General features: G+C 45.9%; 1 protein-coding gene across 4 annotated transcripts in view; it reads left to right on the top strand.

Annotated features, from left to right (window-relative positions):
- Positions 1 to 16776, top strand: part of ZNF384 (zinc finger protein 384) — a 25194-nt gene extending 8418 nt beyond the window's left edge. The window contains exons 3-12 of one of the 4 annotated variants that reach the window (XM_011982974.1): positions 3452 to 3522; positions 3792 to 4029; positions 4265 to 4312; positions 4514 to 4847; positions 5711 to 5803; positions 9844 to 10068; positions 10748 to 10930; positions 12453 to 12531; positions 14077 to 14235; positions 15137 to 16773. In XM_011982974.1, the coding sequence (XP_011838364.1) occupies positions 3457 to 3522; positions 3792 to 4029; positions 4265 to 4312; positions 4514 to 4847; positions 5711 to 5803; positions 9844 to 10068; positions 10748 to 10930; positions 12453 to 12531; positions 14077 to 14235; positions 15137 to 15541 (1830 nt within the window). In that variant the 5' untranslated portion in view covers positions 3452 to 3456 and the 3' untranslated portion in view covers positions 15542 to 16773. Of the gene's footprint in view, positions 1 to 3451; positions 3523 to 3791; positions 4030 to 4264; positions 4313 to 4513; positions 4848 to 5710; positions 5804 to 9843; positions 10069 to 10747; positions 10931 to 12452; positions 12532 to 14076; positions 14236 to 15136 lie in introns of all 4 variants that reach the window. The other 3 variants (XM_011982975.1, XM_011982976.1, XM_011982977.1) reach the window with 3 other exon arrangements.
- The last annotated feature ends 221 nt before the right edge of the window (positions 16777 to 16997 follow it).

The following is a 16997-nucleotide window of genomic DNA, read 5'->3' as shown; positions in this document are numbered from 1 at the left end:
TGTTTTTTAAGAGATGGGGTGTTGCTCTATTACCCAGGTTGGAGTACGGTAGTGTGTTCATAGCTCACTGCAGTCTTGAACTCCTGGGCTCAAGCAGTTTTCCCACCTCAGCCTTCTAAATACCTAGGATTATGGGTATACACGACCACATCCACTTTTTTTTTTTTTTTTTTCAATTTTTTTTTAGAGACACGGTCTCAAATATATTGCTCACGCTGGTCTCAAACTCCAGACCTCAAGTGATCCTCCTGCCTAGGCCTCCCAAAGTGTTGGGATTACAAGCATGAGCCACCACACCCAGCTATGAGACCCCTTTATAAAGCTATGGCTGGAAGGGCCAAGTTAGTACCTGTATCAGAGACTGATTAATTTTACTGTGTTTTATAACTCAGAAAACAGAATTGATGTATACTTGATCTTTGGTCCTTATTAATAGTGAGCCTATTTATGTGAAACTGTTGTAGTCACAGATTTGGTACATTACACCCTTGCTACTTTTTAAAAAGGCTGAAATTCAGTTTTTTCCTTTATAGATTTTATGAAAATTGAGGGTGTTGTTTAATAGAACAAAAAAAGTGATGTTTTCTATAAAAGAATAAGGAACAGAGTTATGTTAGAGTGATTTTCAGTTTCAGCGCCTTTGTTGAAGATCCTTCCCTGGTTCCTTAGTATTTAAAACTGAGTTTCTGTGCCAGCCTTCCTTTTAGCTCTCAGTATCTCTAGTGTCTGCCTCCAGTGTATCCTCAGTGGGTCTAACTTGCCTGTCACGGGTCTTCCCCACCTGCACCTTAGTTGTGCTTTGCTCAGAGTAGCAGCCTGGTAATATTGTTTATTTTTTGTTGTTGTTCCTCATTTCTCCATTTCATCAGTCTCACACTCTCTTCTTTGCTTTTTGTGGGGCTCTGTCTTTGCTGGTTCAGGATTTTGGGAAGCTACTCTTGACCAACATACTGCCAGTTAAACCTTGGTAGGAGAAGTGATCAGACTGTGAAACTGGGTGGTGGGATGCCTATGTTCTTCTGTACCCATCTGTTGCTTGTTGGCATGATTCTGAGGGGTTACTTTTCTTGCTGTTTATTTCTCACAAAGGTTTCTTTTCCTTTTTTTTTTTTTTTTTGAGATGGTGTTTCACTCTTGTTGCCCAGGCAGTGGCGTAGTCTTGGCTCACTGCAATCTCTGCCTCCTGGGTTCAAGCAATTCTCTTGCCTTAGCCTCCCGAGTAGCTGGGATTACAGGCACCCGCCACCATGCCTGGCTAATTTTTTGTACTTTTAGTAGAGATGGGGTTTCACCATGTTGGCCAGGCTGGTCTTGAACTCCTGGCCTCAGGGGAATCAGCCCGCCTTGGCCTCCCAAAATGCTAGGATTGCAGGCGTTAGTCACTGCGCCCGGCCGGAAGCACAGTTTTTGAGAAATATAAAGCAGGAGTCTAGCACTCTTGCTATATGGTGTAGTGAGTGTTACTAAAAATATTTTGACTTGAGAATAGTGAAAGGTGAAAAAAATACAAAGCCAATAGAATGTCTATTCAAGTATAGTCAAATTTAAATATAAAAAACACAAAACACAAAATTAATTTTTGAAATGTGTTTTTGTTAAAATATTTAACCCAATTCACTCCTAGAACTTCAATTTCACATTAGGAATTGAGGTTAGTAAACTGAAGAATATTAGTGAGATTTATATGTTTTATATTTTATGCATATATAATTTACATACAATAAAACACAAAGCTTTTAACTGTGTAGTTTGGTGAGTTTTGACCAGAATATACACTATATTTACAAAACAGGCCCACTATTATGCCTATTCTGAAACGCTTTGGAAACCTGGGATACTGCTAGTGCCAGAACACTTTTAAAACTAGTAATTCCTTGATTCTCACTGCTCAGCACTGCATGTGTGGTACCCAGTGTCGCACCATGGATGTTCTTAGACCTTGGTGGGATTGGTGGTGATAGTAGGTGGTACTCAAAATATGCTTTGATTCTGATTTTTTTTTTTTTTTAATGGGGTTTCGCTCTTATTTCCCAGGCTGGAGTGCAGTGGCACGATCTCAGCTCACTGAAACCAGTTCAAGCAGTTCTCCTGCCTCAGCCTCCCCAAATAACTGGGATCACAGGCATGCACCACCACACCCAGCTAATTTTTTATTTTTAGTAGAAATGGGGTTTCACCAGGTTGGTCAACCTGGTCTCAAACTCCTGACATCAAATGATCCACCTACCTCAGCCTTCCAGAGTGCTGGGATTACAGGTGTGAGCCACTACACCCAGTCTTCATCTTTTAATTTTCTTAGTCGTTTTATGTTCTGGCCTGGAACCCTTTCAAACCACATAGAACTGTAGACTTATTGGTTGGAACTCTTGAAAAATGTTTTCTTTTTTTTTTTGAGACGGAATCTTACTCAGTCACCCAGGCTGGAGTGCAGTGGTGCGATCTTGGCTCACTGCAAGCTCCGCCTCCCGGGTTCACACTATTCTCCTGCCTCAGCCTCCTGAGTAGCTGGGACTACAGGCGCCCACCACCACGCCTGGCTAATTTTTTGTATTTTTAGTAGAGACAGGGTTTTACCGTGTTAGCCAGGATGGTCTCAATCTTCTGACCTCATGATCTGCTTGCCTCAGCCTCCCAGAGTACTGGGATTACAGGCGTGAGCCACCGTGCCTGGCCGGAACTCTTGAAATTTTTATTCGCTGGGCACAGTGGTTCATTCCTGTAATCCCAGCACTTTGGGAGGCCAAGGTGGGCTGATCCCTTGAGCCTAGGAGTTCAAGACCAGCCTGGGCAACATGGAAAAACCCTGTCACTACTTTAAAAAAAAAAAGAAAGAAAGAAAAGAAATTAGTCCGGCATAGTGTTACACGGCCTGTAGTCCCAGCTCCCTAGGAGGCTGAGCCCGGGAGATTGAGGCTGGAGTGAGCTATGATTGTGCCCCTACAGTGTAGCCTAGGTGACAGTAAGACCCTGTCTCAAAAACAGAAAAAATAAAACATAAAATTTTTATTTTAAGGAGTATAGTTTTGAAGAATAAGAGAAAGGAATAATGATAGGTACTAGTACCTGGCCGTTTTCAAGTCAGTCAGTGATTTGTTTTCTGTGACCTTAGGTACATCATCTCCCCTCTCATGACCTCAGTTTCTTTTTGCCGGCAAAGGAAAGTAATACCAGTTTTTCTTCAGGGGGCATGAATAACATTGTGTGAGTAAATGCGATACGTATAAGTTCTTTCACAGTCATTAAGTAAGATAGCCTCTGTTGGATGGGGACACAGTGACAAGTGGCTCTGACCAAGGGACTAATGTGCTAGACACTAAGGTTTTGACTGCCAGTCCCCAACCATGTGATCAGGTGCCAGAGGAGACCAGGAACCTTTCAGTTCCCCTTCTCCATTGCTTAGCTTGTTCAGAGTAATTCCGGAATGTGATGTGTTCTCTCATTTTTTCTTCAGGTAGAATGGAAGAATCTCACTTCAATTCTAACCCATACTTCTGGCCTTCTATCCCCACAGTCTCAGGTCAGGTAAGTGGTGTTGCTTTCTTGCTCTCCCCAACTCTCAGTAGCAAGTTCTGTTACTGTGGAGACTGAAGGTCCACCACGTGCTGTTTTCCTTCGTCCCCCACCGCTGAGCATTATCTAGTGTTTCTGCCTTGGCTTCTCTCTAGAAGGCCAAAGGTATGAAGTACTCATCCTTGATCCCTAAGGCGGACAGACACTGAAATGTGCTCACGAGCAAGCAGAATCAACCTCAGTCTGAAGAGGGTGCTCCCTTCCCCTTCCTTTTCTCTTAGATTGAGAACACAATGTTCATCAACAAGATGAAGGATCAGCTGTTGCCAGAGAAGGGCTGTGGTCTGGCTCCACCTCACTACCCCACCTTGCTGACAGTGCCTGCCTCAGTGTCCCTGCCCTCGGGCATCAGTATGGACACAGAGTCCAAGTCAGACCAGCTGACCCCACACAGCCAAGCATCCGTTACCCAGAATATCACGGTGGTCCCTGTGCCGTCTACAGGACTGATGACTGCTGGTGAGCAACTCTGCTCTTCTCCAATCTGAGGTGTTGATCCTCCATGATCAGTACCCCAGGCTGGGGGGCTCCACGGACATGGGGAGTGGGATATGTGTTTGATTACTCAATCACATTTTTATTAAGTGCCTACTGTGTGCCTAGCAATGTGCTAGGCATTGTGGGGGATACAAAGAAGTAGAAGATGCGGTCCCTGCCTTTGAGGAGGTGACATTCTTTCCTTCTCTGAATCAAGGAGTCTCCTGTTCTCAGAGGTGGAGAAGAGAAGGGAGTCAATCAAGGGGTAAATCTCACTGTTACCAGGGGGGTGGGGACAAGGGTTAGGAGACCATTATTTTTCTACAGGGTTTGGGGTTTCCTATGTACTCTGGGTTGGGTTGGCGGGGGGTGAGGGGTTAATTAGACAATGATGTGGGGGAAATGAAATAGGGTTAGGATCAGAACTGAACAACATGACGCCATCTCCTTTTTCTCCCAATCCTAGGTCCGGGTTTGGTAATCACGTCCCCCTCAGGCTCTCTTGTGACCACAGCATCATCAGCTCAGACCTTCCCCATTTCGGCTCCCATGATTGTCTCAGCTCTTCCCCCTGGCTCACAAGCCCTGCAGGTTGTCCCTGACCTCTCCAAGAAGGTAGCATCGACCCTAACCGAGGAAGGAGGTGGAGGTGGTGGTGGAGGTGGCAGTGTGGCTCCTAAGCCGCCCCGGGGCCGGAAGAAGAAGCGGATGCTGGAATCAGGGCTGCCTGAGATGAATGACCCTTATGTCCTCTCCCCTGAGGATGATGATGACCATCAGAAAGACGGCAAGACCTACAGGTAAGACTCAGAGCCAGGGGCAGGATGAGGCGAGGATGCCTAGCTTGGTGATTCTCCCTGTACCCTCATTGTGTTCTGCCCCAGTCAGGTGCTACACTCTGACAGCTTCCCAGCTCTGAGCCACTTGCATGTCAGGTGTCCCGTCATAGGATAGGAGGCAGAGCTGCTAGCATCTTGTTAGGATGCAGAGACCCATTTCACCCTTTCCTCTTTTTAACCCTTGTTTTGGGGGTCGTTAACACTGACTTATTTTTTAGTAACAAAGTAGAATCTCTCTTGTAACGCGGCTTTATGCTGGGTTTGACACTCTTGTCTGTAGCTCCTTTTCGCTTTCTACATATTCCATTCCTATTTTTCTAAGAATCTTTTCTGGTAAGCACCTCACCTATGTGCCATTCACCAGTTCCTGGGTCATATTTGAACACTGAGCCTGCCTCACCCTGCATGGTTGGGATGATGGGAGGGGCTTTCATAAGAAGGCAGGAGGAATAGGATGCCTCCCCCTTTGGAGTGTAGACTTATAGAATGACTTTGCTCGCTTTCTGATTTATGAAAGTCATTTTGATTCTCCACTTCCTCTAAGTTTGCCTTTATCAAAAAGCATTATATGCATATTTGCATGTGATACTATATAAAAATAATTACGTAAGTAAACTCCCTGCCCTTTGAAAGTTGAACATCTTTTAATCCCTTTGAGAACTGTCACATGCCCTAGTGGGTTTGGGGAGTTTGGTAGCACCGTATAGAGTGGGATAACTACTGTCACAGCTTTGATATAGACGGGCAGATGTGCATGGCTGGGAGTCTGGGTCTGTCCTTAGTTCCTTAGTGTACCCAGATGGGCAATGTTGTTCCCATTTTAGGAGCGAAGGGAACTGCGGCACAGGAAATGGACAGAGCCTTGGGCTCATGGATTCAGTTCCCGGCTCCACCACGAATTTGCTGTGTGACCCTGGGCAAGTCCTTTTCCCCTCTCTGGGCCTCAGTTTCCTCATCTGTAAAATGGGGATAATTCTGTTTATGCCTCCCATTTGTTGGGAGTATATATCAGATAAGATGTGAAATGTTGGGAACTTCAAAAGAAAGTTAAGAAATAGTTACTTAGCATTTATTTTTATTTGTGTTGTATAGTTCTACTGTGGAGAGTAGCCTACAGAGTGTTTAAATCGCTCTTTATAAGTGAAAATGAGAGAAGTGTTGCTATGCAGAATTGAGCACTGCAGAATTCCAGCTCATAATCCAAAAGTTCATTGCAGCTTTATTATTACAGGTGTACCCCACTTTATACAATAAAAGTGTTCCTGGAAAATGTTTCCATCATATCATATTATAAAGGTACCTGACAAGTTTGATTCATTTAAAGGCATTCTTTTATATATCAGTTCATAAAATTAAAATCCCTTTTAAGTTATCGTATAGAAATCTGGATTCTTATGTGTTTGTTTAAAGTGAGGCCATTGTGACATGGAGATACATCTATATACAATTTGTAGAAGTAGTGGAAGTATCCTTTAACATCCTATAGAGAGAGCCCTTCTAATGGATCCAGGGTCCTCTCCTTCTGCCCTTTCTCCACTGGGACCCACATTAAAGCTATCTCTGGACTTTCCAAACTGTGTACATTAAAAGAAATGTGAATATACAGTTGGAAGAAAGCCTCATAGGACTTTCCACACATTCAGTATTTTTGAAATTCCTGAATGACCCTCCACCCAGGTGACTACAAAGAACTCTGAAATTGAAGGGAGACTTACTGTATCCTAGGTAAACAGAATTTCTTCAGAAACTCAGAACTCTTGACGTTCCAAAGAATTTTTTTTTTTTTTTTGAGACGGAGTCTCACTCTGTCGCCCAGGCTGGAGTGCCGTGGCACAATCTCAACTCACTCTAACTTCCACCACCCGGGTTCAAGTGATTCTTGTACCTCAGCCTCCCAAGTAGCTGGGACTACAGGCTCGCCACCATGCCCAGCTAATTCTTTTGTATTTTTAGTAGAAACAGGGTTTCACCATGTTGGCCAGGCTGGTCTCAGACTCCTGACCTCAGGTGATCTGCCTGCCTCGGCCTCCCAAAGTACTGGGATTATAGGCGTGAGCCACTGTGCCTGGCAAAAGAAATCTTTTTAATCACAATGAATTTCTATTTTGATGCATGTGTGGGTCAGCCATATCCATTTCAGTGGTCAGTAGCATTTGACTGGGTATTTGGGGAATTGGGTTCTGTTACTCTGGGCAAGTCAACATATCTCCCACTCTTCATTCCCATATATAAAATGGGAAGATCAACCATGCCTTCATCTACCTTGTAGAAATGTTTTGAGGCAAAGTCAGAATATCTGAAATTGTTTTGAGCATTTTAGGAAGCATGGATGATAATTCAGTGGCCATTGTAATCATTATAATCAAGGCCGTTGCATTGTATGCTTCCGAGGGGGCCCCGTTCTCATTGTGCTGGATGTGAATGGTGCCCCTGGAGGAATGCACCCAGTGATATGGATGCTGGCTTTTCTATCCTCTGCTGACTGCCACAACTCTCCGAAATTAAATTTCTTTCCAACCACCCAGCATCTTGCATTAGAGGACTCTCTTATTTGACGTCATAGGATTTTCAACTTGGAAATATTTTAATGATCTCCTTGGTCAGTCCCTTCCTGGCAGATGATTCCAATCTCTGCTTGAATACCTCTGGTGTTAGGAATCTTAAAGTAGGCTGGCATCATGGCTTTGTAGTGAATAACTGCCCTTTGGCAAATTACTTTCTGAGTCTTTGTGTTCCTTTCTGTAAAACATGGGTAAGACTTGCCAGGTTGTGAGGAGTAGAAACTGTGTGTCTGAAGTGCCTAACCTAGTGCCTGGCACTGTCAGGCCTAACAACAAATGGCAACTATTATCATTGTGCTCATCATCTTTATTATACCTAGTGTATTCTGAGATTGCTCATTCCCTTGCCAGCACATTATAAATGAATTTAAGTTTTGCAAGTTCTCTTATTGGAAACTTTGATTAAGTGGGTTATTATTATTTTTTAAAATTAACCTTAATGTTAAGGGCAGAATTGTTGATTGAACACCCTCACACACAAATTGATGAGATTTTATTTGGGTTAAAATAAATATGTTTTACCTGTCTGAGAAATTGTAGCATCAAAGGAAATTAGTTTGCAACTTTAGTACAGTTGCCCTTCAAGTGACAATGTGTCCAGCTTCTAACCTCAGTCTTAGTGAAATATTTACTAGCATGAGCTCGTCCGTCAGCACTAAGGCTTAAGATGAATGCAGTTTTATTACTGGAGAATACTTGGCTTACCTTTGACTGTCCTAGGTGTTTGCTGGCCCTTCTGGGGCAAAAGTTTAGTTCTCCATTTTACACACCGGAAAATTGAGGTGTATTAATGAGCAAGTTTGTAACTGAACCCCGAGTAGAAGCCAGGCATCCCGATTCCCACTGCTTGTGTCCTTTGGGTTATGCTCACTATAAACAGAGCCTCCTCGTCTCCTGCAATGATTGGGCATCTCAGACAACTGCCAGGGATCAATAATCTGGTAACTAAAAAATTCTCCTGAGGTGAAAAAAGTGCAGAAATCATCACCCCACACCACCTGAAGCCTCTCTTAAGAAGATAAGTTAGGGAGAACCCAAAGAAGAGGGACTTGTGCTAATTGCCTGGCTTCCAGGCCATTGCCTTTTCTACTAGCTCCCATTTTACACTGGTGAATTGCTTACGAAAATGAAAGATGGCTTTTACTCAGTCAAGTTTGGATAGTCGTGGCTTAACTTGCTCAGAGGCCTCCTTATTTGACATTTGGTGGACAATACCAGAGTGGAAAGGATTGCCAACTTGGGATGAGTGAAAGTATGATCAGGTGCTGCTGATGTCAGCCCAGAGTGCTGACACTGGCTGCATGTGCTAGGGAAGAGGAAAGGTTTAGCTTCGAAGATAGGTGTTCTGTAAACATTTTTCTCCCAAATGCTTGAGGGATGGCACCTTCCCCTAGCAGCTACCTTGGTCATTGCAAAAGTGGTTTTCACTTGATTGTCAAGGGGCTATGGGCAAGGGGTGGGTAGATGATGGATGGAACATCAGATAAGAGGGTGGAGAGCAGACATACATGGTTTGAAAAAGCCCCTCCAAATAATTCTGATACTTCCTCACCCCCATCCCTCTAGAAATCACTGCCAAAAAGGAAGTAGGGGACAATCTGAGGGAAGAAAATTATCTGTGGAGGCAAGAGAGGATCTAGTTAGTTGTTCCTCATTATCATCTAGGGGTCTTGAGAAATACAGAGGCATGTACTTCATACACAGGAACATTAGAGAAAGGAATTCCTTAAATGTTTGAAATCAAGCTGTAGACAGAAGGAAAACAAGTTAACTGATATTCCTGGCCCATTGAAATTTGCATCTAGGCTGGGCACGGTGGCTCAAGCCTGTAATCCCAGCACTTTGGGAGGCCGAGACGGGCGGATCACGAGGTCAGGAGATCGAGACCATCCTGGCGAACACAGTGAAACCCCGTCTCTACTAAAAAGTACAAAAAAACTAGCTGGGCGAGGTGGCGGGCGCCTGTAGTCCCAGCTATTCGGGAGGCTGAGGCAGGAGAATGGCGTGAACCCGGGAGGCGGAGCTTGCAGTGAGCTGAGATCCGGCCACTGCACTCCAGCCTACACAACAGAGCGAGACTCCGTCTCAAAAAAAAAAAAAAAAGAAAGAAATTTGCTTCTGCCCGGAGTTCATACTGTTACTCTGTTTTATCTGGTTGAAATACATTTTTGCACATCGAGGCAGTCCAGTCATTCAGCAAACATTCATTGAATATTTATAATGTGCTGGGCACCATGTTAGACGCTTAGGCCATGAAGATGAATACAGAGAGCCCTACTCTCAGGTTGGAGTAGGAGAGAGCTCAGATAGGTGGGCTTCTCTTGGACGTAGAGGGGAGGGTTCAGCCATACCTTCTTGATGGGAAGGGTTCTAACCATTGCCCTCACTTGGCTCAGGTGCCGGATGTGCTCACTGACATTCTACTCCAAGTCGGAGATGCAGATCCACTCCAAGTCACACACCGAGACCAAGCCCCACAAGTGCCCACATTGCTCCAAGACCTTCGCCAACAGCTCCTACCTGGCCCAGCACATCCGTATACACTCAGGGGCTAAGCCCTACAGTTGTAACTTCTGTGAGAAATCCTTCCGCCAGCTCTCCCACCTTCAGCAGCACACCCGGTAAGGCTGCTCTTGGTTTACCCCACCACCTGGCCGTGAACCCTAAGGCCATGTTACCTGCACCTACTCCTCCATATGTATTTTTTTTTCCCTTTCACCTTTGCCCATTGGTAGCCTCAACCTCCTATTACTGTCTGTGGAAATTATATATCCTAGCTCTTTGGGGGGCCTTGAAAATTGTGGTCTCCAATTCCAAAGTCTGGAACAATTTTTGTGGTTTCTCTCTGTGTCTGTGTTTGGAAATCTTCTGCAGAGCAGGCCTGCTTTTACTATATGCTTCAGTTCAGAGCCAAGGTGTGCATTCAACTTCAGGTCCATGGGGAACAGGCGGTATTGGTCTTTGTTCAAATTACTATTTGGAAGCAGGGTATCTGTGGTGAGTGTGTTAACCTTAGGAAAAAGCGGAGGGTTGATGAGATTGACTACTTTAAGGTTACCAGGAGCCATGGGTTGCAGCTCTTCATCATCTCACTGCCATTCTAGCCACCGACTTACGATCAGCAACAACCTAGATCTGGGTGTCCTCTTCATTTGCCTATCCAGGCTGGAGTGCTTTTGGGAGGAGGGAGGAAGGGGGTGCTCTCATCCGTCAAGCAACATCATTTCACCCAGCAGAGAGCTGAGCCCCTGGTGTCGAACTGCTTCCTCCTCCCCCCTTCCCTCCTCTCCTCTCCGGCAGGATCCACTCCAAGATGCACACGGAGACCATCAAGCCCCACAAGTGCCCGCACTGCTCCAAGACCTTCGCCAACACCTCCTACCTGGCCCAGCACCTCCGTATCCACTCGGGGGCCAAGCCCTACAACTGTTCCTACTGCCAGAAGGCCTTCCGCCAGCTCTCCCACCTCCAGCAGCACACACGGTAAGGGAGAGTGGCGGGCTACTGACCCCGCCCCGCTGGCATGCCCTCCCCACCCCCGCCCCGGACACACACAACAACCCGCATGCGGGGGGCGGGGGAGAGACCTGGCTGGAGGAGAGACCTGGCTGGCATCTGGGAGAAGGAAGACCAAACACCACTGGAGATTCAAGTGGACACAGAGAGAGCCTCTCTGGGGCAAGAGCTACATCGGGGAGCTGCAGTGACTGTATGATATTCACTGGCCCATGGGAGACAGACACGTACCTGGAGTGGAAACAACTTTTCTCTTATTTTCCTCCCTGAAAATACTCATGTACCCGTCTTGCAAGATTTGCCCCTTGATGCCAAAAAGAGTCATTTGAGTGGAGAAGACCGTACCTCTAGCCCTTAGGGCACCAATTATGAACAGAAGATAAAATCAGACATTAGCTGGGCACCAGCCTGGTGACACCCACAGCAACAAGCAAGGCTCCGAGGGATGCCAAGAGTAGAGAACAAAAGAAAACATGTACTAAATGTTCAGAGAGAATCAGCAAACAGAAAATGAAAAACCTCATGCTTCGTAAAGATGCCCGCCCAGTGTTTATCCCGTGAATCTGGAGTGACTAGGAAGAAGTGAACCTGCCAACTAGAAGAGGTGATGATCTCCTTCGGTGCTATCTCAAGTTGGAGTCCAGACTTACAGGCCATAGACCGTCTCACCCGGCTTCTTGTGGATGTGATGATCTCAAAGTGATCAGGCATCTTGCTTTGAGAAGAGGAGGGGAGGAATCAGGCTTTCTTCACAAAGAAGAGACGTGTCCTGTGACGTTTTTGAGATTTTATACCAGAGGTCCAGAAAAGCACCTGGTCATGGAGATGGTTCTGAAGTTGCTGATGAGGAGCGGGTGTCACTGCACCCTTAAGTCCTTGGCTCATCTTAGCAGAGGGCCCTGTGGTGTTGGGGAAAGAGGTCACATTGGTACTAAACTAGGCATTTCCTGCCATTAGGGGGCTGGACTGCAAAAAGCACTTAGAAGTTTTAATGAGTTTCCATTCATATCACTACTACTCTCCACAATCAGTGTAACTCTGCTTTTCTTTGATACCATAACATTCTCTGGAAGTGATGCTCAAGGCTGAGGGGACTGTTTCTGGCTATAAGGTGGGACCAAGGAAGACGCGTTGGGCTTTTCTTTTTCCTTGCCATTGTGTTTTTCTTATGTTCTTGAATGTTCGTTAGGACAGTTACTGTAGGAGCTGAGTTGTATGCCAAATTGTGGGCTGCCTGTCCCTTGGGTGCCAAGTCCTCAGTCTCTCCTCCCCCAGCAGAGAGGAGCCTCAGCTTGAGCTGAGTGATGCAGGCATTGACCAGAAGCAAAGCGTTAGTACCTGATCCACATCAGAGAGGAAAGCTGGTGCCTCTTGGAGGCCCATCTGATGTGCCTCCTTAGGAGAGCAGGATTGACCTGGAGAAAACTTGTTGAGCCAGTTCCTAAGTGGTCTTGCTGACATTCTTTCCCTTTTTTCTCATCCTGTGCAGAATCCACACTGGTGATAGACCATACAAATGTGCACACCCAGGCTGTGAGAAAGCCTTCACACAACTCTCCAATCTGCAGGTAAATGTTCCACCCTCCACACAGACCTTGAGTCTGAGACTTGGGGCCATTTGAATAGTATAGTGGTTCTCAAATGTTTTCAGGACTCTTTTACACTCAAAAATTATCGAGGGACCCAGAGAGTTTTTGTTTATGTGGGTAATAGCTATCTACATAGAGGCTGTAAAACTGAAAAACCTGAAAAATATTTATAATGGTAATCTGTTTAGAAAGAACAAAAACCCATTGTGTGTTAACATGAATAACATATTCCAAGACCCTCCAAAAACAACTGAGTGAGAAGAATGGCATGATTATACATTTTTGCAGGTGTCTATTTTTAATTTTGGGGACAGGACCTTGCTCTGTCACCCAGGCTGAGTGCAGTGGTGTGATCACGGCCCACTGCAGCCTCAGCCTCCCGGTCTCAAGTGATCCTTTCACCTCAGCCTCCCAAGTAGCTGGGATTATAGGCATGCACCACCACACCTGGCTGGTTTTTTAATTTTTGTAGAGATGGGGGTCTTGCTGTCTTGCCTAGGTTGGTCTCGAACTCCTGGACAGAGGCCATCCTCCCGCCTCAGCCTCCCCAAAGTGCTGGGATTGCAGGCATGAGTCATCGCACCTGGCACAGGGATCTTTAATGTCTTAAGCTAGAAGATGAGTAGATTCTCATATCTGCTGCATCTGGCCTATTGTGTTGTCACACATCATGTAACCTCTGTAAAGGTTACATGTAAAACATATGGCAAAGTGAAGCCACTTGAAATTTTGAGGGAAGCAAGATTTCAGTTCGGTTTTTCATTTTGTGTGTGTGTGTGTGTGTGTGTTTGAGACAGGCTCGCTCTGTCACCTAGACTGGAGTGCAATGATACGATCTCAGCTCACTGCAGCTTCCACTTCCCGGGTTCAAGAGAGACAAAGGCACAAACATTGTCTTATTATTTTGAAAAGATTTGGCTGGGCGCAGTGGCTCACACCTGCAATCTCAACACTTTGGGAGGCCGAGGCGGGCGGATCACCTGAGCTCAGGAGTTCGAGACCAGCCTGGCCAACACGGTGAAACTTCGTCTCTACTAAAAATACAAAAAAAAATTAGCCGGGCATGGTGGCATGTGCCTGTAGTCCCAGCTACTTGCAGGGTGAGGCAGGAGAATCGCTTGAACCCAGGAAGCAGAGGTTGCAGTGAACCAAGATTGCACCACTGCACTCCAACCTGAACGACAAAGTGAGACTCCATCTAAAAAAAAGAAAAAAGAGTTTTGATCCTGTGGGCCCCCTGCGAAGATCTTAGTGTTCCCTAAAGATCCCCGTGCCTCACTTTAAGAACTACTGGACTGGTGAGACGGGCATAAGCTGTCTTGGGATCCTGGTATGTGCTACATGAGGTATGCTTCCACCCTTAGCCTGTAGCTTCTCAAGTTTCATTTGAAACAATTTCTACTTTCTTCAGATGGAGAGAGAAGCTGGGAGGCCTGACACCTACCTTTTTGCTTTCCATCAAGGTCAAGGGGGCAGGAGGGAAGAGGACAATGTATTCATTCTGGTTTCTCCCAATTTTCTCAGTCCCACAGACGGCAACACAACAAAGATAAACCCTTCAAGTGCCACAACTGTCATCGGGCGTACACGGATGCAGCCTCACTAGAGGTGCACCTGTCTACGCACACAGTGAAGCATGCCAAGGTGTACACCTGCACTATCTGCAGTCGGGCATACACATCAGTGAGTGCTCCATTTCTTCTCTTTCCTTCCTGATAGTCCTCTAAGAGTACAGTCCACTTCATCCCATTTTCTGGGTAGAGATCTGTTGCAGCGAATACCCTGCCTCCCTAGCTCCAACTTAGCAGAACAAGTAAATGTTCAGAAATTAATTAGACCCATAGCCGAGGAATTTAGGGGATGCCTGATCCCCTAATCCTATAGAGATTGATAAACTGTAATTCTTCATTTTACTTAAACATAAGGCAAAATAAAGCCACTTGAAATTTTGAGGGGAGCAAGATTTCAGTTAGGTATTTTCTTCCTTTTTTTTTTTTTTTGAGACAGTGTCTTGCCTTGTCACTCAGGCTGGAGTGCAGTGGTGTGATCTCGGCTCACTGCAACCTCCACCTCCTGGGTTCAAGCGATTCTCCTGCGTCAGCCTCCTGAGTAGCTGGGATTACAGGTGCATGTCCCCTCGCCCAGTAAATTTTTGTATTTTTAGTAGAGACGGGGTTTCACCATGTTGCCCAGGCTGGTCTCAAACTCCTGACCTCAAGTGATCCACCTGCCTTGGCCTCCCAAAGTGCTGGGATTACAGGCATGAGTCACCACACCTGGCCCAGTTAGATATTTTCTATGAGACTCCAGGAAAGGTTGTAAGGTTGTTTCATTCAGGGGTCTTCGAAAAAAATAGCAGCTCATTCCTTTGCCAGTTGAATGTTCACTGACTTCTAAAGGTTCCCCTCTCTTTTTTTTCTCAGTAGTGAGCCACTGAAAGTCTTACTTGAGTTTTGCTCAGTCTTGGCTCCAGAAAACCAGTATAAACCTTAACTCTAGCAGAATCAGAGCCTAGGGTGCTAGTTACAAGTAATCTCTTTTCCTTCTTCTTCATCCCTCAACTTCTTTTTACCATCTCCCTCAGGAAACATACCTTATGAAACATATGCGCAAACACAACCCTCCTGATCTTCAGCAACAAGTGCAGGCAGCAGCGGCGGCGGCAGCAGTGGCCCAGGCCCAGGCGCAGGCCCAGGCTCAAGCTCAAGCGCAAGCCCAGGCTCAGGCTCAGGCTCAGGCTCAGGCCCAGGCCCAGGCCCAGGCCTCCCAGGCATCACAGCAGCAGCAGCAGCAGCAGCAACAGCCACCACCACACTTCCAGTCTCCTGGGGCAGCCCCCCAGGGTGGGGGTGGTGGGGACAGCAACCCCAATCCTCCACCCCAGTGTTCCTTTGACCTGACCCCCTATAAGACGGCGGAGCATCATAAGGACATCTGCCTCACTGTCACCACCAGCACCATCCAGGTGGAGCACCTGGCCAGCTCTTAGAGATCCGTGCTGCCACCCACTGGGAAGAGGAAGAAGTAGTCCTGGTTTCTTCTTTCTCCAACTCCTCTTGGTGGGAAAAGTCCTCTTCTTCACAGGCCTTGGCTCCATCTCCCTGGGCCTCAGGCACAGCTTTCCTTCACAGGATACCATCCTTTTTCTGAACTCTTCAAAAGGAACATCAGCCCTCCTGATTGCAAAGGAATACTGAGCTGATGGTGTCATCCAGCAGCCTCCCCTCCCAAGCAAAGCTTTTAAAATTGGGGGTTGGTGCTCAAGGGAAGGATTTGCTATGACCTCATAGAAACTTGTCCAGTGTGGTCACTTACCCTATCCTTACCCTCCTTATCCTCAAAGTTTGGGTTGATAGAAGACTAGAGGCTGGCCCTCCCAGATAACAGAGAAAAGGGAGCCCCAAATGCAACCAGCCTCTTGTTCTATTCTTGCCTGCAAAAGAACAGAGGTTTCTCAGTTGCCTCAGTCCCTGAGAGCCATTTCTTCCCCTGCATCGTCTCACTTCACTTCCTGTTGACTGCTGGTAGAAGATTTGGGGTAGGGGACAGACCTCCTTTTATTTGAAGGGGGCAAGGGCTGAGATGTGGTCCCCAAGGGGCCAGAAATTCCCAAGTTGGTCACAGGTGGCTTAGAAGTGTGGGTTATGGTTTTAGGGATTTCCTTGGAGCCTCTCTCCTTCTCTGCCTACACAGACCCTATGCTCTCAGTCTCCCCAACCCACCCCCCAAGGAGCTGTGGGAGGCTTTGTGTTATCTGTGAAACTCCAAAACAGGGGTGTTGCGGAGAAGGGAGAGTTCAAGGCAAACACAAGGACTGGACTTAGCTCCCTAGGTGCCACGGTCAGATGCCGGACACGGATTTATATATAAATATATATATATAAATATATTATACCCACTCATCACGGCCATCTTTGTTGTAACCATTTCTGTGTTTATAAATGCATTATCTCTGAGAATTTTCATATTTGATGTTTTGTTTATTTTTGTCCTTTTTTTCCCTCCACCCCTGTCCTCCAGCCACAGCATTTTTTTTTTTGTCTTTTTTTTTTTTTTTTTTTAATCATGGCAGATTTCAGAGAAAAGGAAATTTAAAAAAAAAATCAGGAAACCAGTTGTTATAAAGCAATCTAAAAATGAAGAAAAAAAAAAAAGAAAAAACCTTATGTACAAACCAAGGGGTGTTTTTAGAACATTGTATAGAAATAAATTCATGTAAAAGGATCAGAGGCAGTGGAGCTACTGATGTGAGCGAGCATGCGGAAAAGGCATTTGGGGAGATGTCCAAGAATAGTATTTATAAAGTGATTAATAGCAGAGTGTGTGTGTGATGAACGAGTGCCTGTGTGATGATGTCCCATGTGTGCAGTTCTCCAGTCATGGAAGGGTACAGTTTCATGACGTCTCCCGTGAATCCTGGTTGATGAGGACTTCTACATACACAT

Source organism: Mandrillus leucophaeus, unplaced genomic scaffold, assembly GCF_000951045.1.
Source record: "Mandrillus leucophaeus isolate KB7577 unplaced genomic scaffold, Mleu.le_1.0 Scaffold245, whole genome shotgun sequence".
NCBI classification, from domain to species: domain Eukaryota; kingdom Metazoa; phylum Chordata; class Mammalia; order Primates; family Cercopithecidae; genus Mandrillus; species Mandrillus leucophaeus.
This window is presented reverse-complemented; position numbering and strand designations above follow the sequence as displayed.